The following is a 24,606-nucleotide window of genomic DNA, read 5'->3' on the forward strand; positions in this document are numbered from 1 at the left end:
GACAAATTGTGTCTTGTTGAGTGATGTGCATGATGTCCCATGCAACCTTGTTGCCAAATGCTGCCTAAGCATCAACATTATGTTGGTCTGGCTGGACCAATTTGTTCCAATTAGGTTTTCACTGTAGTGCGGGTGTGATGAACTAAACATGAACTACTAAACCTGTCATTGGGACTAGAAATTACAGAACTTCATCTTTGGAATAATACTGATGACACCATATTTTAATCACAAGTCAATAGTTGAGAAATACAGGTCTTGCAAAATTGAGTACAAAATTTTCTATCAGATTATTACAATCTTATACAAAAAGGATTGCGATTAGTCACAACTGAACAAGGGTTGCACTGCGTTTGTTGTGTATTTCACAAATATAAACTGGTTTCAACAATCACCTGATCCTTCTGTTGGGACATGATAGGTGGCCACCGTAATTCATTTTGATATAAACAAAAGGAAACACGAACTAGAACAAAACTCACCAACATGAGAAAAAATAGCAACAAGGTAAACTGGATGCCTTTGTCAACATTTGCAGTGTGTTGTTGGCTTCCATATTTTAGTCTGTCAAAGAGTACACGTGACTTGTGCTGAAGATTGAAAAATTAAGGACAACTCCTTGCTAGGAAGTTCAAGAGACAACCATACAGCAGTAGAGTTCCACAAAGTAATAGACCAGTCCAAAGTTGAAAGGCGGTCCTTAAAAATATTTCATTTTGGTAAACAGTATAGGATACTGTACAAGAAGAAAAATGCTAATGCAAGATTAAGCATGGCTACAACAGTAATAAACATTAACATTGAAATAAAAATTTGAAAAGCAAACGATTTTAGCAATAATAAGTAGATTCAATGTAACTTGATAAGTAGACTTTGAGTCAGCACATATGCTGCAACATGGCTTCCAATTTGACTTACAAACAGCAATTAATACCACAACATGAGGTCAGATTCTATGCCAATTGCTATACCTATGCCACATACTTTTATTCATCAATTTAAACCTGATTCTTGCAAAGAAAGGTCTGGAATAAGTTATTCCTAAGATGATTTAAGCGACTAGACATTTCTGTGTCAGTTGTAAGTCCGTACACAACATCCTCTTGCTTAATGGTGCGACATTTTGAGAAAGGGATTAATAGCACAACTTAATCTTTACTGTTCCTGACACAAATAAGTTGGTTCTTTTGAGCTCCGCCACACACAAAAATTTACACAATGACAAAAAAAGACAACCTTAACTGGACAAGACAGAAGAAACACCCTCTTTCTTCTGTATATTGAGTTCTTTTTGTTGTTTTTTAAAAATAAGTTGCAGATTACAGTGGAATTATGGTTCATAGAATGGGCCACTGAGGTAAATTAAAAAATTAACAACTTAAGGCCTTTCCACATAACATTGTTTGTACACATTTAGATCACAGATACTTCACATATAACATTCAATCTATTAGAATATGTAAATATACAGCACACAGAACACATGATTTTCGAACTGTCACGTCACAAACATGTAACTTCCAATTCAAAATAAGGTCATCAACCTGACAGTTGTGCGCCCTCAAATGCTCTTTCATGATGATGCTACACGATAACCACCACAGCAAGCACCCTTAACTGCATTATCAGGAGGCACCATCATGTCATCTTCTACAACCATAACATTTCGCCTCATACTTCCAGCACGTCCCAATGTTGACTGCGCTTGAGCAAGCTCAACTTCAGCATGACGTTCCATCATGCGTTGGCTTAATTCAACAAACATCTCTTCAATGCCCTGATTCAATTTTGCAGATGTAAGGAAATGTTTGGCTCCCACAGAATCAGCATACCTGAAGATAAAAATTATCATTTAAAATAATGTGTATAAAAGGGCATTTTAAAAACGTAAAGTAAAAATTTTACCTTTGGGCCTCCTCAACAGATACATTTCTATCCTTAGAAAGATCTTCTTTATTTCCTGCTATGGTGAGACATACTTCACTTCCCAACATTTTCTTCAGTTCCTTCACCCAGTTTTTAACCTAGAAAATGAAAATATAAGGAAAGTGCACTCTGTTGAAATTTCAGAGATGTGTGACCCTTCCATAATTTTTATCATTGATTTTGAACACTTACCTTTTTAAATGTATCTTCATCAGTAATATCATAGACAAGAATAGCTCCATTCGACATTCGATAGTATATAGGTCCCAGAGCATGAAACCGCTCTTGCCCTGCTGTGTCCCAGATGGAGAGGTTGACTCGCTTCCCATTGATGTTCAATTTCTTGTTCAGAAAAGAAGCCTGGAGAAAAAAAGACAAAAACAAAGATGTATTTATGAGAAAACTTTATGATGAATTTCCCAGAGGCAAACCAAAATAACCCAGAACAAAAGTCACCTCTTCCCCTAACACAAGTATTGCAGAAGTGGATTGACAACCACTTAAGAGAACTGGGCAAAAACGGTTACATAACCATTTCAGAATCAAAGTTGAAACGATTGAAAAATACATCGACAACTAATTACCAGGACATGAAAAAATTCTTGGATTTGTGAGAGGGGGAAAACGTAAGAGCAAGAGACGTTTTAATTGCCAAATTGTATTCAAGCCAGTACTAAAATTACAGCCTTTATCAGATAAACAAACTGTGGAAAAAAAATGGATGACACATCACATAACTCAAAAGTGCTCCAATAGTCGATACAAACCATTGCATGATTGAACTTAAGAACATCATCAATTAAAAGAGCTCTCTATTAGAGGCCTAAAAAGTGCCAGAAATTTAAGGAAATGTTTACTAAAATGACAGGTGTGACAGCTACAGGTACAGGATGAGGTTAGGTCCACACACGTACGTCGTCGTACCTGTAATGTTGTGAGGTGCTTATCGTTGAACTTATCTTCGACATAGCGAAGAACCAGCGACGTTTTCCCTACACATCCCTCTCCTAAGAGAACCACTTTGAAATTGTAGCTTCCTGGGTTCGACATTTTGTAGCATAAAATGACTTATCGAACAAAAGTCACCACAGGAAGGACATACTCAGGCTCTAACATACAATAAATGTATCAAAATTTTAAGGCATTCGCCACACAAATCTAATCCAGAAGTAAATTGCAAATAAGCAATAATGGATCAGCTGATCATTTTCTTGATGTAATAATTGTCTGCGAAACCGGGCGCGGAAACAAAGTGGAACACACTGTGAGCCAAGCTCACTTCCAAAAATATTTAACATAAACTGAAACAAGCTTGATTAAAAGACGAAATGAAATATTCGTATAGTAAAACGACAGAAACTAATTTTTTAAGTATCAGTACCAAAAACATCTCCTGTTACAATGCAATATAGTCAACAATTCTTGACTTGTTGACAATTTTTCTTCTGATGCCAGTAGTCATGCGCAGAAAGCCTGCGCAGTATCACCCGTTGAATATCCGTCATCTGTGGCCACCAGGTAAGTGTTTTATTGTTGAAAACGCGTGTTTTAATGTTATTTATCGCAGATTTGTGATGTATACTAGCTTGACATGTTCCTAAGTGCGATCTGTAATTGGGGAAAGGTTTAGAAGTTTTGCCATCACCGTATTCTGTGACGATACGCAGATACAAAGTCAGTGTGGATGAGAGGCACGAAAGGCAACCAAGCGTCCAAACAAACCTCGTCACATCAAGAAAACGTTTTCTGATTTTTCGTGAAAGTAGTCCATGATTGATTGGTTTGTGACATCCAAAAGAACGATCCGGCGGATTGTCTTCGCGAGAAGGTTTGTTCTGTCTACGTGGGGCTTTTCTTTTGCGGTGCAGATGCTATTCGTGATGCCGCCACATACGCTGCTTGGGCCTGTCATGTCATGTAGCGAGAGTTTCAGCAACATCATGAAGTAGCTATTCGCGATTGCTGGCTTCGGTTTGATCCGATGTCGCCATTAATTTTCGTTTCTTCGCCAAAAATCGTCTTGTCACGCAACCGTTTTAGGGTTTTCTTTGATTAAAATATCTTTTCGGCCGTCCTGGGGCGATGGAGGTATGGCCTATTTACGTTCGTCTGTCAGAAACGGTATCTGCGTTGTCGCGGTGAAGTTTAGAATTCGAGTATCTGACAGGTCTGGCAATTGGTGACAAAGCGCCTGTTTTGTTTTCTGTCACTTTGGCAGATTGCCAATAAATGAGCAAAGAATCAAGTCAACTTTATTTGGTAGTTTTCTCTTTGCTGCAGACCCACAACCCAAGCCATGGCCATGGTATTTCCATTTTTGCTTTTTCAAAGGCAATCATTTCGTATGACTGCATTGTCTTTGTGGACTCTCTACTTTCATCCACCTATGGTTCCACCTAATGACTTAATTCAACTAGTTTTGCTTGTTCAGGCAAACACTCTCTTAGTACCTTTTTTAATCACTTTTTTAAATACGTTTTAATGTATCAAGTTAAATACGGCTCACAGTGATAAATTTTCGTGTATCTTTTAGTTTAAGCCAGTTTAGTTTTTTTTTTTGTTTGCTATGGCCATGTACATCCATTTCCCTGTGTTGAGTTTTGTTCTAGAATTCGAAGATCAATCACTTGTTTCCTTGTTGATTTATTCAATAATTCATCACTAATCTCAGTATGATAGCAGTGTCTCAGCTTTGAAATGATGTGCGTCACTATCAGCATAAAGACTGCTATTTACTCACTGCTTACCCAGAACCAGGTCAGATAATCAAGAAAAAATGGTTCTTTCATTCATGCTGCCTAAATAAGAACACAATTCATGAAATGTTGAGTGCTCTGTGATTGAGTCTGCCCAAGGCAATGCTGTGCTGTTTGCTTGTCATTGCAAGATGTTTCAGGATACTGTACTGGATCACTCTCATTAGAAAGGCTTCTTTTCCCTCTTCTTTAATAGTTTTCTTGAAACGCTTTTAACTTTGATGATAAATGTATTCACTCTGTGCGTTCTAGGACATGTGCATGAGTTAAGAACAAATAAAATTGTTTCCGTACTCTTTTGGATGGGACGTACTTATGTACAACCGTACACCTTCTGCGGTAGCTCTTCTTTAAGCCAGTAACTTGTTTTCATTGTTGCTCATAAATTTTGGCCCCTTTGCGCATGTACTGGGGCTGTCGCTGCAAGTGGCCGCTCGCGCCACCGTGCGGCGGGGCGGCGGGGCGCCATTTGCAATTTGCCGGAGTGTCCGGGGTGCAGTGGGGGAGGTGGAAGTGAAGTGCCGTGGAAGCGAGGTGCCTGTGGCTCTGCGCCACTCTGCGGCGAGCCGGCAACAATTACATCATGACTGGGGCATGCCCGTTGGGTCGGCTGCCGTCGGCTCGTTGGGAGGCGCACTGGATGCTGGAGGTGCAGGCCGTGCAGGCAGCCACCACGGCGCCGGGCGTCGCGACGCCGCGCGGAGTGCCGCGGAGTGCTGCTGGCCGGTGCGCGCCGCGCGGTGCGGGCATGGCTGGGCATGGCTGGGCATGGCGTCGTCGCGCTATCGACCCGTCCTGCGTCCTGCGTCGCCCTATGCCGGCGCGGCGCGGCGCGGTGGCGGCGTCCCTAGTCCCTAGCGCCCTGCCTGCGTTGGGCCCAAGCCTCCCTGCCAATCCGGCGAGTGACGCGAGCAGCCCCTGCCGCCGGACCCACGTCATGCCTGGTCAGGCCGTGCCCACTGCCCACGGCGCCCATGGCCGCGTCACGTTGGCCGCCACGCCGGCCACGCCCACGCAGGGCTCGGCGCTGACGGCGTCCCCGCCGCCCCCGCCGTGGCACTCGACCTGTTGTCTTTCGAATTGGGGTGCCCCTCGGGGTGCCCCGGCAAGCCAAGTCGTGGCCGGTGACTCAGGGCTGTCCCGTGGTGGAAGGCGGCGGACCCGGCCCCCTTCTAGAAAGCCCGGCATGGCAGCCGCTTGTCCTCGCCATGCACTGCTGCACCTCGAGCCCGGCGCACGCGACTCCAAAACGTCTCCAACTTTTCCTCAAAAGCCCCCTCCCCCCCCCCCCGTGCCCCCTCACCGCGCCGCGGACCCTCAGGTGTGGGGCAGGTCGGGGCGAGGGAGCGGGAATGGCGCGCGGCGGGGCGGAGCGCGGCGCAGCGCGGGGGTTGCAGGGGTGGGCCGGCCGGCGCGGGGGCTCTAGTGTAGCGCGCGGGGGATGCTGGGAAGCCACCCCCACCCTCCCGCCGCGCCCGCCGCGCTCCGAGCCCGTAGGCTGTTGCGTACGGGCGCATCGCCCCCGCGGTCCTGGCTGTGCTGGCGGTCCCGGGGCGAGGGGGTGGGAGGGGCGGCACGGCGTTCGATCGGCGCGCTGAGCGGCGCTGAGCGGCGCGGAGTAGCGAAGGGGTGTGCTACAGGGTGCCCTGGCCAGGGTGACCGAGTCATCGGGCCCCACCCCGGCCAGGTCCTTGCCCCTGCGTCACTGGCGTCACTACGACCTCCGCGCTTCGGGATGCTTCGCGACGCTTCGGGGCTCGCGTCTGGGACTTGGAATTCTCCGGCGCCACCGTTCGTTGGCGCTGGAGAAGAGGCTTTTCGTCCTCCATCGGCCGGCCGGCCGGCGTGAGCGGCAGTTTCGATGGCAGGCTAAGAAATGGCGTAGGGCGGTGACGCTTTGTCGGGGGGTTGGCTGGTCCTGCTTTTCAAGTCTTTTCAAGTGATTCGGCCTGCTGCCGCGGCTGCCGCCTCGGGATGGGGTTGCCAGCTTGCCGGGGGATGGCGGGGCCGTGGCGTCGGAGCAGGGCCCTTCTCGCGGATCGATCCCGTTGCCCCGACAGGACTGGACCGGATCGGGGCGAAGGGGCGGCGGGGGCGTCGGGGCTGCTGGGCCGTGGGGCTCCGCGGCCCCGCGAGGCGGTGCTCTGCCAATCGCACCACATGCCTTGCAAGTGTAGCCATGGCGTAGCCGCGCGGCGTAGTGTACCTCTGGAGGGGAGGAAGGGTCGCTAGCTCGTCACGGCGCGGTCGGCTGGGCTGGGGCCTCTCTCTGGCGGGGCGGATGATGGGGAGCTACTGGCATACGTGCCGGGGCAGCACGGACTTGGCGGCCCCGGCCCATGGCTCTGGACCCCTTTGGACGTGGGGCCGAACCTGGTGTGCCTTGTATACATTGTATCTCCGAACCCCCATTTTGGTAAATTTGCTGCTTCGTGGCCGTCTGCCACCCCACTGCAAGGCCCGAAGCCCGCCGCTGAATGGGCGTGTCCGCTCCGTGTGACTTCATTGATGGCGATTGATCCGCTCGGCGGCGTGTTGACGGCCAGAGGCAGGGCGAGGCAGGGCTCCCGCAGAATGATTCCGAGAGTCGTGTACGTCTCTCTCGCACCCATGCGGGACGCCCCGCGAGTGCGAGAGAGACAGAGCTGCGAAAACGATGCAGCCGCACCGCCGATAACGCGGGCACGGCGTAGCCGGCGTGGCGCAGCGCAGTCTTGATGGGCTGCCATCGGACAGCCGAACGCCAGGAGATAGCGCCCCACTGGGCTGCCTGGCGAGGCGCGCGTCCGCCACCCGACTCCCTGGCCGTCGTCTGTTGCGCAAGGGCGAGACGTGCGCTGTCGCTATTTGCCGAAATCGGCCAGGCTCGCCGCAAACCTCGCCGATGTTTTCGTCGACCTCTCTCTCGCACCCCTACGGGACGCGCCGCCAGTGCGAGCGCGAATCATGGTTGGAGTTTGAACTCGACTGTGTCATTGGCTTGTTCGGTTTGAATCGGCTCGCGCGGTGGCCGCTCCTTGTTTTGGGTTTCTCGGCCGCCGGGGCCTCACGGGCCTGGCGTGCCTGACCTCTGGGAATGCGTGGATCGGCAGGTTGGCGTCTTTGGGCTCCACCGCCGGCAGCCACCACCAGCGGGGCAGGCAGGCCGGCCCGGGCCAGGCCGCCTAGACAGACGCGCCAGGGACTCGGGGACTGTACTGTTGAGATAGGCCCCGCGTGTGTGCCACACTGTAGCACACTGTGGTGGTCGCTGAACTTGACGGGCCGCGACCGCCACGCCCCTCCGCCGCCGTGGCCCGCCGCGCGCCGTCTCCTGTCGTCATTTCGCGCGTCTTGTGTTTGATACGCGAAGCGACGCGGCCTGCCTGTGGCCTGCCTGTGGCTAGTCCGCGGTCCGGCGGACGCGCCTTGGAACACTTGGCGCGGGGCCGTCGTCGCCGCGGCGTCCATCGCCCGATTTTCGCTGGCCGCGATGATGATGGCCGTGCTGGCGCTGCTCGCGCTGCCGGCGCCTCGCGGAGTCATTGCACAGTCGCGCGGACCATGACCCCGCCCCGTCCTCCGCGCCCCGCGGTCGCCCCGCGCGCACCAAGAGGAAGGTCCGTTGACCCGAACTGCCGTGGCGCCGCGGCCGCGTGCGACCGCCCTGCGCTTCGGCGGCCTCCGACGTGAGGCTCACCCCGTTGGCGAATTTGGCGCCGCCTCGTGGTGGACGCCGGCGACGTCGATGTGCTGCTTGTGGTTTCGGCGGTTCCTCGCGCCGCCGTGACGGAGTGGCGGACCTCTGGCCGCTTGGCTGACTCACCTCAGGGACGCTAGACGGGCAGGACGCTTGCCTCCGTCGCCTCCAGCTAGACGAGGGGGCGGGGCGCGCGGCGCGGCGCGGCGTGGGCCTCTGCCTGCGGCCATTCTGTTCCGGCGTCCTCCGAATTACCCGCGCCATCATGATGGCCCCCTCACCGAGACGCCGCCGAGGTGGCCGAGGTACACGGGCCGAAAGTCGCTCGCGGAGAGATTCCAAGCGCGGTTAGAGTCCTGCTGTAGGAGCGGCGCGTCCGATATCGTAGCGCTCACTTCATTTCGCCGCGGTTCTATATTCAAAATTTAATGAGGTGTGAATGAATGATGGAGGAGTGCTTGAATGAACGTGATATGGACACAGGCACTCTCTGAAATCTCATGGAAGTTTCTGACTTGTGACGCCTGATAAGGTTGTACAGTGGGTGTCCTTTGGGCGCCTTTGGGTGACTTCCGCGCGGGGCCCCGCGGGGTGGCCGGCCGCGCCGCTCTTCCGCGGTGTCACGGTGGGCATCGCGGGGAGCGCGCGCGTCCCGCGGGTCTCTGGCCGCGCCGCCGCGCCGGGGATGGGATGGACGGACTCGGCCGGAATGCGGACGGGAGGCGGACGCGGCGGACGGTAGCGCGCTCTGGCGGCATTTGTTTTAATAACAAGGGCCGGCGCACCGCGCACCGCGGCGTCATGTCCGCCAGCCGAAGAAGGCTGCATAAGGCTGGCCTACTTCTGGCGTGCACAAGTGGGCCGCGATGCGCGATGCTCGCAGCCCGCCCGGCTAACCTAACCGGCGCGTTGCGTGCCGCGCTCCTCGTCGGCGGCCTGCTTGTCCAAGTGGAGGAGCGAGTGTCGCGGCCGGCGCCTTGTTCCTCGTTTTCGGACGCCGCCGGCGCCCTCCTTTTCCCTCTCGTTTCCGCTGTGCTTGACGAATTTTGATCTGTTGCAGTGAGTGCCTGCATCTTGCTTGGTCAGCCCAGTCGGACTCATCAGCTGCTACGCGCCTGCGTGCCTGCGCGCCCAAGGTTGCCCCGCCCCGCGGTTGTCACCGTGCTGACGGCGCCCTCTCCCCGCCGCCCCGCTGCGCCTTCTCGTCGTCGACGGTGAGTACGCGGTGCGGAGCGGAGTACGCACCGACGCGGCGTGGGAACGCGCTGATGAGGCGGACGGCACGGGGAAGTGCGCGCCGCGACGACGACGACGCCGACGACGCCGGGGCGGACGGACGGACAGACGGACGTCGCGAATTCGCGAAAGTCCCTCTTCGCTTTGGCGGCTCGCTGCGCTTGTATAACAGGCGCGCAACACTTTCTTTCGTGGAGAGCACCGCGTAGCACCGCGACGGCGTCGCCCCCTTCCCTCCCCCGAGCACCGCGACGAGCATGCCGGGGGCTGCTGCAAGGGGAGCCGAGCCGGGGGGCACTCGAAGGGGGCCGCATTTTAGGTCAATGTCGGCGAGGGGACGGTGGGGGCTCGGGGAGCACCCCGCGAGTGCGGCGGCCACCGCCGCGCCGGCCCGCGAGGTGTCGAAACGCAACGGGGCCGTTTCTACGTGCGAGGGGGAGGGGGACACGCGACCGCGCCGACGCCGAGGTGAGGTGCGGTGCGCTAGGCGGCTGCGAGTACTGTTAGACGCCGCGGCTGCAGCCGCACTTCCTCGAAGGGGCCCCCTCGGGGGGCGCTGCTCGCGCTGCTGGGGCTGCGCGCATCGCCGGTGGCCGGCCAGGAGGTGTCCCGGAGCACGGTGGCGGTGGAGCTGGTGGAGCGGCTGCCCGGCTCGTCGCAGCCGGCGCCCCTTCGGGCGTTGAGGTCGCCGCGGGGGAGGCCGGCCCTCGGCCCGGCCGGACCCCAGGAAAGTGAAAGGCCCCACGGCTGGAGACGCTGGGGCTCCAGCAGGGTACAGCAGGGTGCCGTTGGCCGATGGGGCGTGGAGGCCGTGCAGTGCCTGCAAGTCCTGGACACGTGACAACACTGCGCCAGGTACCATTATGTGGTGCTTTGGTCCAGCTGCCTGGACCCCGGTGCAGGCGCGTCTCGGTCGTCTCGGTCCCCCTGCCTGCAGTGCAGTGCCTGCCTGCCTCCCATTCTGCTTTTGCGCGCTTTGGTTCGGCGGTGCCCAAGTCCGCAGGTGTCGAGCTGGGCGAGGTGGTTTTCTCTCTGTATGGGGCGAGGGGTGGGGTGGGGCGGGGTGTGTCGACCTCGGACAAGTTTGGCCGACAAGGAGGCCCTCGAGGTGAGGCAGGCCGGGCAGGGGAGGGGGGCTCGCGGGGACGGATTACTGGTTCCACGTACGTACTACTTCCACAACACGCCGAGTTGTCTGCCGAGAATTAGTGCGTAATCTTCGCAACCGGTGGACTGTCATTGATCAGGACTGGCGGTCGGCGCGTCCTGCTTGTGTGTGCAGTGCACCAGCACGGCCCCTCCGCCGTTGCCGCGCTGCCGTGCGGCTGGCCGGCTGGGCGCAGAGAAAGGGGGCGGGGGCACGCCGTTTGAATAGAGCGACACGACCCAGGCAAGGCCTGCAAGGCCTGTCGGAGGCGTAAGTGTGGGCCCGAACAGAACAGTACGCGTGCGCGGCGTGCGCTCAGCGCGCAGCAGCCATGGGGCGGGGTCCTGTTGGCGGACCCCGTCAACAGGCTCATTCCGAACAATGCTTGGCCGCCTCTCTCTCTCGCTGCCCCGCGAAACGCCCCGCGAGTGCGAGAGGGAGAGTCTGATTGGAATCGGCTTTGCTGGTGGCGGGTCGCGGTGCTGGCCTTTACTCCCGGTCGGCAGTGGCGGGCCGTCGAACGTCGAACGGGCGGGGCGACGGGGCTCGGCCGGGCGCCGCGTAGCCGCGAAGCAGTGGCGGTGCGTGGCGCGGCGCGGCGGGCCTGGCGGTCCTGACCTTGCTCAGGGTTCACACCGGTCAGGGAAATCAGGGAAGTCATGGAAAAGTCAGGGAAAAGAAAATGGGCACTGGAAGTCAGGGAAAGTCAGGGAAATTCGATTTTGGTCAGGGAAAATTTGAAAAGTTCGTCAAAGTATGGAGTTTGAACGCCGCACTTGTGGCAGCTGAATGCAACTGACTCCAGAAATGCAGATAAAATTTGAAAATAAAGTCAGGGAAAATAGGTAATTTTTTCACTGGATATCAGGGAAAAGTCAGGGAAAATGAAAAAGGGAATCTGGTGTGAACCCTGTTGCTCACGGCCGTGACGCCATGTGGAACATCGTGGCGTGGCGGCGGTGGCGGTTCTGCGGAGCCGAGCCGAGCCTCGCGACGACCGACCCACTGGCTGCAGTGGCTGCAGCGGATGTCGCGTCTGTGTGTGTCTGTGCCTCCCGGCACGCGCCAGCCCAAGCCAACCCCGTCATTACCGGTCCGCTCGCGTGTTGGGGGGAGTGTCGCGCCTGGTCGCGCCTCTTTGTGTACCCATCCCCCAATGGCTGTTGGCTGTTCGGCTGTTGCCAGGCGGCCCGTCCGGATTGTCTGGATCGCCGCCGGGCCGCGCGCGGTCGCGTGTCCGACTCGTCTGGCGCGGGGTGCAGCGGCGGCACGCGCAGTGCGGCTCAGCCAAGGTGCGGAGGTCAGTGTCTGAGAACGCCTCGCTCTGCACAAAGCGGGCGCGTCTCTCCGCGCTGACGTCATCGACGTCATCCAGTGCAGCGAGCACGCCGCAGCTGGCCTGGCCGGCCGTGTCTCGCCGAGGCAGCTGTGCCGCATCGGTGCGAGGCGGAGTCGGGGCCGTAGGGGCTGCCGCGGGTGGCCGACGACCGCCGCCTGATCGCGGTGTGGCTGTGCTGCCCGCCGTCAAGTAGGCCCCCTTGCCTCTTTGAATTCGCGGCGCGTAAGTGGCCCGATCTGGCGAGTCTGGCGACGACGACGTTGTGGCTCGGCGGAGGCCTCCCCTCCTTGTTCCACACGCGACGCCCGTGTGTGTGTGTGGAGGGTGTGCGGGGGCAGGGGGATCTGCTGGAAGGCCTGGAAGGTCGACCTGGTCGCAGCGCAGCCAGGCCCGACCCGACGGGGGCCAGACACAGCCAGACAGGGCGGACCATCACATGTTGCCGGCTCGAAGGCCCGAAGCCCCGGTCGGCGGGGCCGCCTGCTGCTCCGCGCTCCGCTCGAAATAAGATAAATAACAAGACGCGCGTAAAAGCGAAAAGTCTGGCGCGCCGAGGGGGCTTTTCGAAACGGCACCGGGGAGTGAGGGGTGGCGGTCCGTGCGTACGGCCGTGTGTCTGGCCGGAAGCTCACGCTGCTCGTCTGGGGCCGTTGAACCGGCGTGCGCGTCTTCTAGGGTGTCCACTATCGGCGCCGCGTGGTGCTGGTGGTGGTGGCAACTGTACAGCGGGCTCGTTTGGGGGCGCGCCGGATAGTTGGTGGATAATCGGAGCGACCGGAACGGGAATGGGACTCGGCGCGTCGCTCAGCGTGATGAAGATCTCCCCCTTCCCCCTCCCCCTTCCCATTAGTAGGTAGGGGTCATCCCCGACGCCACCACCTAGCCAGTCTAGCCAGCCAGCCTTTGTTGTGTGAGACTGGCGAGCCAGAACCCCCACTCCCCCTGCTTCTTTGTGTCTGGCCGGCGGTGCAGCAGCACTGGTGCAGCACTGGTGCAGCCAGCGGAGGGGATAGAGCGCCGCCGCCTCCACGAGGTGCATCGGGGCATTGCAGCTGGTGCATTGGGACACGCGGCGCTGCTGCAGCTGCCGAGAGTGAAAGGAAAGGCCGAAGGGTGCTGCAGCTCTGCAGCTGCACCAGCCGAGCCAGCCGGGCGGTGCAGGCGGAGCCGTCAAGGTCTCTCTCTCCCTCCCCGCGGCGCCCCTCTCCCGGTGCAGCGCGCTGGTTGGCCCCGCAGTCTGGCTTCCGGGGGGCTCGCCGTCGACGGCGGCCATGCTGGGCCGTGCTGGTCGCGCTGCTGCAGCTGCCTAGACTCCAGCCTAGTCTGGCGCGGCGCAGACACTGGCGGGCCCGCTTTGTCTGAAGGGGCTGGCTGGTGCGTCGCGTGGCGTGGCGTTGATACGAGCCTGGGTGAGCCCGTTACGCGGTGTGGCGCCAACGGTAAAGGCCGCACGTGCGCACGCGGCGTACGCGCCCCGACGGCCTGCCTGCGCGTTATCTCGGCCGGCGTGGCCGCGGGCTGATAAGGACAGGACTGCCGTGATTGGGGCGGGGCTGTTGTTGTTGTTGTCGTCGGAGCCCCCGACGGGTACCTCGACGGTAGGCAAAGCAGGCGGCCCTCGCGCCTTCTCGCGCGCTGTGCTCCCTGGTCGGTCCTGGTCGGTCCGGCTTCGGAAGTGGGCCACCGCAGGCCCCCGCCTCCTCGGCTCGCCGTGCCCGCCGTCGTGGGCGTGATGCACCTTGCCTACGTGCCGGCGCGCACGGGGCAGACTCGCTCCGCGCTGCGTGTGATATCACCGCCGAGCGGGTTACAACTATACCGGCTGACTGGAGCGCGGAGCGGTGGCGGGGCGGTGGGGCCGTGGAGCGGCGCGCACGGAGACCGAGAGAAACTCGTTGTTCTCGCCGCCGACCTTGATTTGGTTTGTCGTGCTTCGCTCTGTGGGTCGTGCCGCGTGATTAGATTGTGGGCACGCGTGCGTCGAGCGTCGCGACACGGCCGAGTCCAGCCGCCGAACTTGACGCACGTTGTCGCCGTGACACGTGTGTGAGAGAGAGAGACGTGCACGTGTGCGCACTTGGCGAGCTTCGCGCTTCGCCCTGCAGGCCGACTCCGAACAGTGCTGTAGCAGTCTCCCTCGCTCTCCATGTGCCACTCCAGTGCGAGAGAGACGAGTGACAGAAACGCCGTTCGGGGTCAGTCAGCAGGTGTCACACTGTGTTGCTGGGTAGGAAGGGTGGGCCTGGTGGGCCGGTGAGGTGCTGGAGCCTGGCCGGCCACCTGGCCGCGTGCACTATCGTCGCACAGCGCGCACAGCCCCCTGCTTCCTGGCGGCCTTTCTGATGCAACTGTCGCGCCTCCAGGGGGATTTCGGCGTTGACTGTCGTCTGCTCGCTCCAACCCTTTGTCTCGGCCGAGCAAGGCGGACTGGTTCTCGGTTCACCTGACTGGCCGCGCTGGCTGCAGGCTGGCTGCCATGCATCGACTCCCTCCTCTCCTCGAGTATGCATGCAAGCAAGCGGCGGGTGCCCCGTCGTCCCCGCCTCACTCCGCGGCCCCCGCTCGGGGTGGGACCGACTTGGTGGTGGGACAGCTTCGCCTCGCCGGTCTTATGAGGAGGCGTGTGGCTGGCGTGCTCGGCGGAGGGGAAGGGACGGGGGGACGCCTTGCCGCCTTGCCTTCTGGTGTAAACAAGCCCCCCTCGCTGTCTGTCCGGCCGGGAACGGCACAGGGCCCACAGGGGGGCCGTTTTGGACCAGCTTCAAAACACGCACACACTGACACTCGGTCGGATCGGGTTGGCACAGTCGTTGCGACGGCCGAGGCGACGGCCCGAAGGTGCCCGAAGGCCGGGCGACCCAGGGCAGGACAGGGTTGGCAGACCAGCAGGGCCGCCTCTCCCGCCACTATGTGCGCGACATCGAGTAAATAAATAAAGTGGCTGATGTGTGTACGCGCCTGACCCGAGGAGGTCGTTCGCGAATAGCGCTTCGCGAGCGTATTATCTCCGCTGTTTTTTGCCGATCTGGCTTATCCACAGAGTGTGTGAGTGAGAGGGAGAGGGGTAAATGACCCCTCACACGCGGCCCGCGACCCGAATGTCCTCCATCGCGTCGCCCCATCGGGGTGTGGGGTGGAGTGGCACAGAGTGCACAGTGTGACCCGGTAGTGCTGCGCGGCCTCTGGCTCGTCCTGGCTGCGGCGGTGCGGCACCATGGCGGCACTGCAGTGGGGCGTCGGTGCGTCGCTCGGCGAGTGGGGCCATGGCGGGCCATGGGAGAAGGGCGGCGGGGAGAGGGGCGCACGGCGGTACGTACGCAAGGCCGTCCGTGGCGGTGCAGCGCGGTGCAGCGGTTGCAGCGGTTGCCCCTTCCCTTCCCTTTCCCCCCTCCTCGCTGCACCGCGCTGCTGTTGGCGCTGCATCGCTTTACACTCCTTTGTCCGGGCCGACCGACGCCATGCGCGCCATGCCGCCATGCAGCTGCGGCTTGCCGTTTCTGCGTGCGTTAGGACTGACTCCGAACAGTCGCTCTGTCTCTGAGCGGGCACGCACCCACGCTTGCGGCGCTAGGTGCGTTAGGTGCGCCGAGAGCGGCCCCGGGGAGGAGGACCTCGTCGTGGACGGGGTTCGGCTTGTTCGGCTGGAGCGCGGCCCGGCGCAGGACCGCGCGCTGCTGCTGCTTGGAGCCCACTTTCACTTACTTGGCCGCGGCCTGGCGCATTAGAAAGTGCGGCTTGCTTCGTTTGTCCGTACGGCCGTACGGCCCAAGTGCCGAAACGGATGGAGCGGGGGCGGCGATGAGGCCGTGCCGGGGCAAGCCGCGACAAGCCGGCGGCTCGAAAATACCCAAGCGATCGGCGCGGCGCTCGGGGGAAGCACGGGTCTGGTGGTTGTGGGCAACCTCCTCAGGAACCTGCACCGGAAGCGGCGCGCGTCGCGACACCTTGGAAGGGGCGTGGGCCTCCTCGCCAGACGCCCTGAACTTGGTCGCTGCACCGCGCTGGCGGCGCTGCCTGTTATGTCAGGGTCATGCCGGAAGTGCAAAGGCACGCCAGCGTGCCGCCGGGCTGGCTGGACGGGACGCTGGACCGGGGGTGACGGGACGGGTACGACGGCGCCTCCGGGAGAGGGGGGAGTGGCGGGGCAGCTCGGCAGCGACGGCAGCGACAGCCCGGCGGGTAGGCAACCGTGCTGCACGCCTCCGCGCCGGGTTGCCTACCCGCCGGGCAGACGGGCCTCGGACAGCTTCGGGCGAGGCCAGGCGAGGCGACACAGGTGCGCCCGTCCTGCTTGTCCAGCTCCAGCACTCCGCCGGTGCACCGCAGTGCACCACCGCGGCCACAATGCTAGAGACGAGCGCAGCAGTGTGGGGGCTGCGTGCAGCCGGGGCCTGTGTCTGGACGCTGGCCGGGCTGCACCGGAGCCGAGCCCGGGCAGAGCGGAGCCGTCTGGACAATGCCGCGGCGGGGCTAGGCGGGGCCGCGGGGCGAGACGGCGGGGTTGCCAGAGGTAGCCAGAGGTGGTCCCGGCTGGAATCTGGCACTCGGGGAGTTCGTTGCCGCCTCAAGGCTGTCCCCGTACCGCGAGTGGTGCGCGAGCTACGAGCTGCGCGACGGCGGGGTGGCGGCCAAGCCGAAGGCCCGAAGGCAGACCCCGCACCGCTGTGTGCGCGGTGCGCGGTTAGGCCTCGGCGGGCCGTGGGTCAATGAAACTTGGGCCGCGAGCCGGCAACAGCGCCGAACCGCGCCGAGCGCCGCGGTCGGGCGTCGCGCCCGCGGACCACCCCCCCGCGGCCCCCGCCTCACCCCTGGCCGCGGTCTGCCGCGGGCCGAGCGCCGTTCGGCTCCCTTCGGCGGCGTTCGGGGCCTTCGGGACGTTGTCGTCGACGGCCAGCAGCCCCGGCCCCGGCCCGCCCTGCCGACACGAAGCCGACGACTGGTGCGCGTTTTGGTGCTGTGAGGCAAAGCGTCAACAAAGACGGCTTGCTTTGCGTCAAGCTGCGTCATTGAACGGTGTTTTAACGCGCGGTTGATCGTCGCCGAGGGCCTGCCCGTCGGTTGCAGCGTGTCCAGGACCGTCGTCCGGTGGTTTCCTGCTGTGCGCGTCAGTGTTTAGTGATCTGTGCGCCCCGCGAGAGAGAGCCTGTGTGGACTACGTGATCCCAGGGCACCACGGCGGTGGGTGACATGTTCTTGAAAGAGCACGGCGAATCCCGGTGGACGATCGTCACTTGTGAACCTTTAAGGACAAACTGTGTGTGGGGTTAGTGGTTGCCGCGAAGGTGCCGTCGAAGGTGCAGTCCGATCCTGTTCTACTCCGTGCTGAGGTGCGTACCGACCGTCACTCGCAATGGCGGCCCGTGGCTTGGAATGGCGGCCGCCGCGTCGCCCTGGCACAAGTCGCTCTGGCACTCGGCGACGCCGTGGCGCCTCCGCCTGGAGGCGACGGCAACGTGACGACGACCTGGGGGCCGTGACACCGTGCCGCGGGGGTGGACGCCTTGCCCGTCGTGGCAATGTCTCAGCCTGTCACTGTCACGGCCGTGCTGTCGGCTTGCCGGCCTCAGACGGCGTCATGGATGGCGTGCCCAGGACACTCAGGACCTGGAAGGATGCTTTCCCGGAGCAGGCAGGGCGATGCAGCGGTGCAGCTCAGGGTCCTCTCGATGGCCCTCGTCAGCCAGTCCGAGGTTGCCTCGCCGGCTGAAGAAAGTCGAGTGTCAGATTGGCGATGCTTTGGGGCGTCATGTCACTGGGGAAAGCAGTGCCGCTGAATGGTGAATGGTGCCGTCCCGGTGGTTCGTTGTCAATGGCAATGTATTTTTAGCCAGCCTTGTTTTGCTCTTGGATTTGCGCTCAAATACTTCACTGCAACATGTTGCAGCTAATGTCAACAGCTGGTGTCAGTTTAGGTGTGCTTTCTGTGCCTTGTGAAGATATTTTAGGTTTAGCCACACTTCCATCTAATCTTTGTATTTTCATGATTTTTTTTATCCAGTGCATTACTACGATGGATATTGACACTTTGGGGTTGATGTCATTGACCATTTTGTTCTCTCTATGTTCTTTAAAATGAGTTCGTCATCCATAAATTTACATTTCTCCTGTTTTTCTCCCTTTTACAGATAATTTAGTGACCAGTTCACCATAGCACCGTAAAAATGTTCAGTTTCCATAAACCTAAGGTTTACCGGTCATCAGCAGGCTGTTGCATTTGCAAAGCCAAGTCAAGCAGGTCAGTCGGTTTTTATCTTACCTCAATTCTCTTGAATTTAACAAAAGAAACCCTTTTCCAAACCGATATATTTACCCTTGTCTTTGTTTTTCTTTTCTGCTTTAGCTCCCGGTTCACAGACAGCAAGAAATATGAGGAGGATTTCATGGAATGCTTTCGTCTACCAGAACGTCGTTCAGGTGAAATCTGCAATGCCTGTGTCTTGCTGGTGAAACGCTGGAAAAAGCTTCCTCCAGACAGTGAAAGAAATTGGCGCCATGTAAGATTTGTTTATTCAAGAGCTAACTATGAGATCATCAATAATGTGTTTGCATTGCCGTAACGTGCCACGTTTTGTCCTAAAGGTTGTGGATGCTCGTGCCGGTCCTGGTACCAAGTCTCTGACTAAATTCAAAGCTAAGAACAAAAAAAAGAAGCTGAAGGCTGAAGGCTCCAAGAAGCTGGAAAGTGTCAAGAAGAAGCATGTTTATGTTAAAAGTGCCGATAGGGACCGCAGTCCTGCAACTTTCAGTGATGGTGGTATGTTCTGTTTCTTTTTTTATATTCATCTAATAACTTTTATGATTTATTGTGACTCATTTTATTGTATTACATTGCAGAAGAAATGGAGGAAAATGGCTTCAGTGGCCCTCCGAGCTTGGCCCCCAGCCCTACCCCTAGTGAAGATGGGGATGTTGCTATCCCAACTGTGAAGAAAAGGCGGAACAGGTCTCGTTCCCCACAACACAAATCCAGCTTAAAACACCGTTCGTCTCCTCAAATCAGTGGATTTCTTGACATGAAAATCTGGAAGAGGTTGGTTAATGTTTTGTTGTTTGTCTTTTATTACTCAATTTGACATTTGATTTATCTCTAACTCTTCTTAAACCCTGACTCTGCTGTGTTTCAGGATAAAAATTTGCTGTGGGATTATCTTCCAAGGACCTAATGGAGAAATTGTCAAGGACCCGAGGTTCTACAAACCATGCGCAGCCACAGCACGTGTGAAGGAAGAGCCGCAACTGATAACTGAAGAAGTTGTACAAGAAGAGATTCCAATGGATATTGTCGAGCACAAGCCTGTAATTGAGCAGCCAGCACAGCAGGTAGATCTTCAGCTGCCGCCCCCACTGCCTGTTTCAGTACTGGCCGCCGCGTCACCTGAAGGCTCCCCTCAACAATCTCCTCACCGGTCACCAATCCCGTTATTACCTGCGCCTCAGCCTTTGCCTTTGGCGTCAGTCAAGGTGGTGGTAGCCAATGCAGTGGCCAGCATGCCTGGAAAGTCCTTCAGCGACTCATCTTCTGATTCAGGATACGATGAGTCCTCAAATCAGGGCCCTCAAGAAAACGGTGCGGCTACTCCAACACATGATACTGCTGGTGACTTCCCCAAAAGGTGTCATCTGCAACCAGTTGATGGGAAAGTAGATTAACCACAATGTCATGCTAGATCTTTTAAAAATCCCCTATTTTAGTGTAATTAAAGTGCACATTGGCTGCTGGGCGGAATGCGATGTGCCATTTCTATCACAGTTAGTTGAGAACTTTGTCTTTTGTAGCATTTGATCTCCTGTGAGATTGAAGGATCAGATGTCTTAGAAGCTCACAGACAATCAATTTTAAAGCAAATTTCTAGGTTTGTCTCTTTTTGAAGAGCAAACAGATTTAGTAAATTAAGTGGTTGGAACACTTTTGTTCCTGTGATTTTATACTTTTTACAATGGTATTAATAATGAAGAATTTTGATAAATCTGTGGAAAGCTTTAAAATAATAGTATTCAGCATGTTGGTTGATTGTTAGACATAATTGTGATTGTAGGTTTGATCCTGCTGCATTTTATTAAATGTGATGTAAGGTAAGAATGACTCGTGGCGTGTGCAATAATACTGATTACTGAATGTTGGCTTGTGTCAATGTGCTTCCTGAGGCTTGGCACACTTGGTTTGCGACTTTAAGGAAGGCATAGAGTGTTCAGTTCTGTTGTGTGGCAGTCGCTATTCTAACCCCAGCCAATGTGTTCAAGAGAAAAGAGATGACGTGTTCCTTGACTAAGTTGTGAAGATATTTAGCCCCATTGTGCAGGAATTGAGGTGGTTCCAATGTTTTTGTCAAGAGCATATGAGTCCATCTTTCCTCATCAGTTATTACATACTTAGTAGGATTTGGTCACAAATTGTCGGAAGGATTATTTCTAGCTGTCATCCACTGTGCTATAGAGTACTTAAATTCTTTATGTTTTTAAAGCTTCAAGATTGTATCGGTGTGTAGGAAATTTGTATAGTACTGCCTACATTTTAGCGTGTGCTGGTGGTTAGCTGACTTTAATTATTCACTATGGCACTGTCTGTTTTCTGAATCTCAGAATCCATGAAGTCCTGAGAGGACCTACTGATTATGCTCAGCTGTAAACTTCCAATGTCTCATTTAGCAATACATAATCAAAGTACATAATGCAGGGAACCGAGCCAATCTTGCTTGTTCAAATTCTGCCACTACCGCCCCTGCTTAAATGTTTTGACTAGAATTTATAGTCTTGCAATACTCAATAAGCTTTGATGTTCTTTCAGTATGCTGAACACGATCCCTCTCTTGTTTATTCTTGTACAGGAGATTGTTGCATTTAGACATTTTGCTAAATCCATCGTTAGCAACAGCTTGGAGCTGTATTTCTTCTCTTTTTCTTGTATTTATATTCTTTACCAATATACAATTTTTTATATATATATATTAGCGCATATATATATATATATGATATATTGATACATACGCGTAGTTAGACAGAGCTTTTGATTTCCTGTCAAGCAGCAATAGCAATTGTGGCCTTCAAAATTGATGGGGTTGTGCTTCATGGATGACTTGGGCATTGTTGTCTAAACATGATGAAAGTTAAAATTTGCTCTTGAATAAGCTACATCATATCAGCACACTATCATTATTGCTATTTTAGTAGATCAATGCCTATTTAAGTACTTTCCTCTCAAATTTAGTACAATTTATTTCTTATACCTTATGTATGATAAGCTAATACAATTTTCCAAGTATTTTAAAGTGATTGAGCATGGTTTGCTATGGAAATTGGCTGTCCATTTTAAACACTTGTCGTTTTCTTCCTTTCTTAATTTGATACAAATTTTATGGGGACTGTAATGCCAATCAAAGGGTACTTGATCAATTTTTCCTTCCCTTTACAATTGGCTGACTCCTGACCAAAGTATGGTAGTAGTATTGGCAAGGTAAAAATGCAGTGAGAAATACTCGCTATATGTTAGGGAGGTCTTCTTTGGTGGACCGGTCTTCAATTTAACATAGTTGATATTGGCAACTATCCAAAGAATGTTAAAATAATGTGGCATTTGAAGACTGATGTGTGAGGCCAAACGATGCCCACACTTATTGTGGCTCGAACAATTTAGACTTTTTTTTTCCCTTTTTTTTTAACTTTGCCCTTTTGTGATGCCATGCTCTTCTCAAGGCAATTTTACGTATTTAAAATTGGACTGTTCTATCCTAAGTGTCATGCTGAGAAATCTGATTCAAGAGTCTTATGTTAAGTTTTGTAAGTCAACTGTTGCATCGAGTGGTAGTCTTATACTTATTCCCTTGTTGAAATTTCAAGTCTGTATCGATCTTAAGTCAGTCAACGCACAGCTCCTCAAAGTACTTGCGTAATTTGTTTCCCTCTAGGCTTATTTTCTTATAGCTTACCTGGTAAAACAACTGTTAAAAAACTTGGTAGCAACATGTTCTGAGTTAGTTTGATGGAGAAACGTGTCCTAGCCACGCATTGTATTTTCATGAAGTCATTGTGAGACTTTGATCTTGCTCAGAGGTCAATTTAGCATTTCAGATGTGGCCATGTTCAAGTAGTGTTTATCTTTTCCTGTAAGGATCACCTCAAAATTTTCAGTTCCTTATTTTCTTGATCAACTTGTCAACTATTATCATGCATTGTTTTTAGCCTGCTGTATATCTTTCTTATGGGTCCACTTTTAAGTAGCCTGGTGCATTGAAAAGCAGGACTTTCAGTTCTGTGCCTTGATGTAGCACAGCTATTTACAACTGAACCCAGTGTGCATTTTGAATGGAATCAATACTCCTACTGGCTGAAAAGGTTTTTATCAAGATCTAGTCTCATGAACTTACCAGTTGAGAACAGTGCATTGCTACTATGTTATGGATCATGTGTTTCCCATTATGTGGATGAGACTGATGTAAGTCCACTTATTAGGTAAATACGAATTAACCATAGGCTAAGAAATTAACTTTTCCATGTTGTACAAGTATTATTTGTGTGCCCTTATGGTAAGTGTGTGTAATGTCTCTTTAAATCTTGTTTAAATAGCTATTGTATTTATTGATGAAAAAATGGATTGCAGTCATACCTCTCTGTATGATGAACTCTATGGGTTGCTGCATGCCATAGATTGATACCACTACTGTGTATGTGATCTCATGTGACCGTTCTTTCTTTTTTAAGTTAAGCAAATTGGTCCTCTAATTCATGTATAGCATCCAATTGTACCCAGAATCATGCAGCTCTTTGCATACCAGTTTTAATTTTATTGAAGGCCGGTTGTGTTTTCACCATTCTTTTATTTTCATTTTAAGTTATTGTTATCTTAAAACTGCTTTAAAATCTTCTTTAGCTTCAGTGAAAAAGTGTGACATAAAGTTCGATGCCTATTGACATATTACCATATCATTTGAAGACTGTGCTCCTGGATGGTTTTCGGTCCTCCACTGTCACTGAAGTTCATGAATTATTTTAGCAGAGTTGTTAAATCATGGACTAAGGCTTTTCTGCTTACACTAACTGCATTATGCGTAAGGTTTTGTGACAGTCACTTTGACAGCCATTTGTTTGGGAATTGTGACTATTTTTAACTAAATCATTCCTTTTGAGTAGTGTAAAATTAATCCATCGTCAAGATTGTTATCTCTAATTCTCATACACATTCTGACGTGATAGTGAATTTTTCAAACTTCTACAAATTTGGACATTGAATTGCTTGCCCATTCTCTTGTCTCCTGAAGTAAGATTCTTTTTTCTTTGGCTCTTCACCTGTTTTAAGACTTGACAACTTTCTATACTTAAACCACACCAATGATAACATTCCTTCTGTGTTTTTTTTTTCCTGTGACCATCAGCTTTTTCAGTTGTATCTTTGGAAACTTGTTATCATTTGTTTGGTTTGAAACAAAAATAGTGTTTTCTTTGAATGGCATGTTCACAAGACACTTTATCTCTTTGCTCTGGTATTGAACAAGATAACAATGGCGCTCTGAAATTCCCATGTATTAAACAACCTGTTTTTATTCTTAGTGGTAAGCGTAAGAGATCTTCAAAATGAACTGTTTCACTGACAAAGAATCAAATCAACTTAGTGACAATTTTTCAATTCCTATTATAAATGTTTGATTAAGTAGGATGTACGCTGTGGTTTTGTTGTATAAATACATGTCTAGCCAAGATCATGCTGTGTCCTTTTTTTTTGCCTCTCTTCATTTTATCTATGTTATAATTGTGTAAAATCATAATATATATTTATTTGATCAAAAGTCTCAGCATAATATTATGTAAGGTGGATGCGAAGATCCTACTGTGCAATTCCACTATTGTTTCCTTGTTTTTCTGTTTTAGGGAATAAAGTCCAATGAATTGAAACATAAAAGCGCTCTAAAGTGTGTTGTCATCACATTTTAATGTTTTATTGTTCATCACTTACCAGATTTTTTTATTTGATTGGTTTATCATGCCAACTATTTATGACAAGAAATGCGTATAAATATTTTATTTTAATATGATCTACTTGCAGAATGTATGAAGAGATTATCAGTGTGCTTGTACATAATAGGTGATGCGCTGCCTCTGTAAGATATCATATATATAAATACTATTTATAGATGTATGTAAATCTTACACACTGCCCCGATCTCAGGTTTCTGGATTTGTTTTTTTTTTTTTGATTTTTTTTTGTTATCAATTGTTAAAGAAGTGTTACCTATTTGACAAGCATAAAAGACTTGGCCAACTTAACACAATCCAAGCGCCAATTTGTATGAGGTATGTATGCCAATTCTCTCTTTTCAAATATTTGTAAATTTAAGGCTGAATGAATTAACCTTTCTAGTTTCCCAATGTAACAAAATGAGAACGTACACTGTCTCACTGAAGTTTAAGATAGTTATGGCCATCCTTTTGATACGGTTGAAGGCAAAAGCAATTCAATCTACAAAACAATATTCTCATGTGTCTTCATTTTGAAGGTGGACTCCTTGTTCTTCTGTCATTTACTTTCATTGTT

The 24,606-nt window shown here is 53.5% G+C and overlaps 2 protein-coding genes across 4 annotated transcripts; one reads left to right on the top strand and one right to left on the bottom strand.

The window, feature by feature from the left end:
• Positions 1 to 196: 196 nt before the first annotated feature.
• On the bottom strand, positions 197 to 3,213 carry LOC117640472 (ras-related protein Rab-21). Its single transcript, XM_034376992.1, has 4 exons — positions 2,851 to 3,213; positions 2,119 to 2,286; positions 1,906 to 2,024; positions 197 to 1,832 (listed from the first exon to the last, which is right to left on the bottom strand). The coding sequence occupies exons 1-4, from the start codon at positions 2,974 to 2,976 to the stop codon at positions 1,574 to 1,576; spliced, it is 672 nt and encodes a 223-aa protein (XP_034232883.1). The 5' UTR covers positions 2,977 to 3,213; the 3' UTR covers positions 197 to 1,573.
• Positions 3,214 to 3,380: 167 nt separating this feature from the next.
• LOC117640470 (SIN3-HDAC complex-associated factor) lies at positions 3,381 to 23,973 on the top strand. Of its 3 annotated transcripts, none has more exons than XM_034376991.1 (7): positions 3,381 to 3,444; positions 9,422 to 9,575; positions 18,209 to 18,318; positions 18,424 to 18,577; positions 18,663 to 18,837; positions 18,918 to 19,113; positions 19,208 to 23,973. In XM_034376991.1, the coding sequence occupies exons 3-7, from the start codon at positions 18,245 to 18,247 to the stop codon at positions 19,731 to 19,733; spliced, it is 1,125 nt and encodes a 374-aa protein (XP_034232882.1). In that variant the 5' UTR covers positions 3,381 to 3,444; positions 9,422 to 9,575; positions 18,209 to 18,244; the 3' UTR covers positions 19,734 to 23,973. The 3 variants fall into 3 exon arrangements, with proteins under 3 accessions (XP_034232882.1, XP_034232881.1, XP_034232880.1); XM_034376990.1 differs by lacking the exon at positions 3,381 to 3,444 and adding an exon at positions 3,491 to 3,754; XM_034376989.1 differs by lacking the exons at positions 3,381 to 3,444; positions 9,422 to 9,575 and adding an exon at positions 16,992 to 17,410.
• The last annotated feature ends 633 nt before the right edge of the window (positions 23,974 to 24,606 follow it).

This window comes from Thrips palmi, unplaced genomic scaffold (assembly GCF_012932325.1).
Source record: "Thrips palmi isolate BJ-2018 unplaced genomic scaffold, TpBJ-2018v1 HiC_scaffold_12, whole genome shotgun sequence".
Lineage (NCBI taxonomy): Eukaryota > Metazoa > Arthropoda > Insecta > Thysanoptera > Thripidae > Thrips > Thrips palmi.

Coding starts and splice junctions, on each gene's coding strand:
- LOC117640470 (XM_034376991.1), top strand. CDS start 18,245: ATGTTCAGTTTCCATAAACCTAAGGTTTACCGGTCATCAGCAGGCTGT. Junction 18,319..18,423: donor TGCAAAGCCAAGTCAAGCAG/GTCAGTCGGTTT, acceptor TTTCTGCTTTAG/CTCCCGGTTCACAGACAGCA. Junction 18,838..18,917: donor TGCAACTTTCAGTGATGGTG/GTATGTTCTGTT, acceptor ATTACATTGCAG/AAGAAATGGAGGAAAATGGC.
- LOC117640472 (XM_034376992.1), bottom strand. CDS start 2,976: ATGTCGAACCCAGGAAGCTACAATTTCAAAGTGGTTCTCTTAGGAGAG. Junction 2,025..2,118: donor ATGAAGATACATTTAAAAAG/GTAAGTGTTCAA, acceptor TTCATTTTCTAG/GTTAAAAACTGGGTGAAGGA. Junction 1,833..1,905: donor TCTGTTGAGGAGGCCCAAAG/GTAAAATTTTTA, acceptor TTTTATCTTCAG/GTATGCTGATTCTGTGGGAG.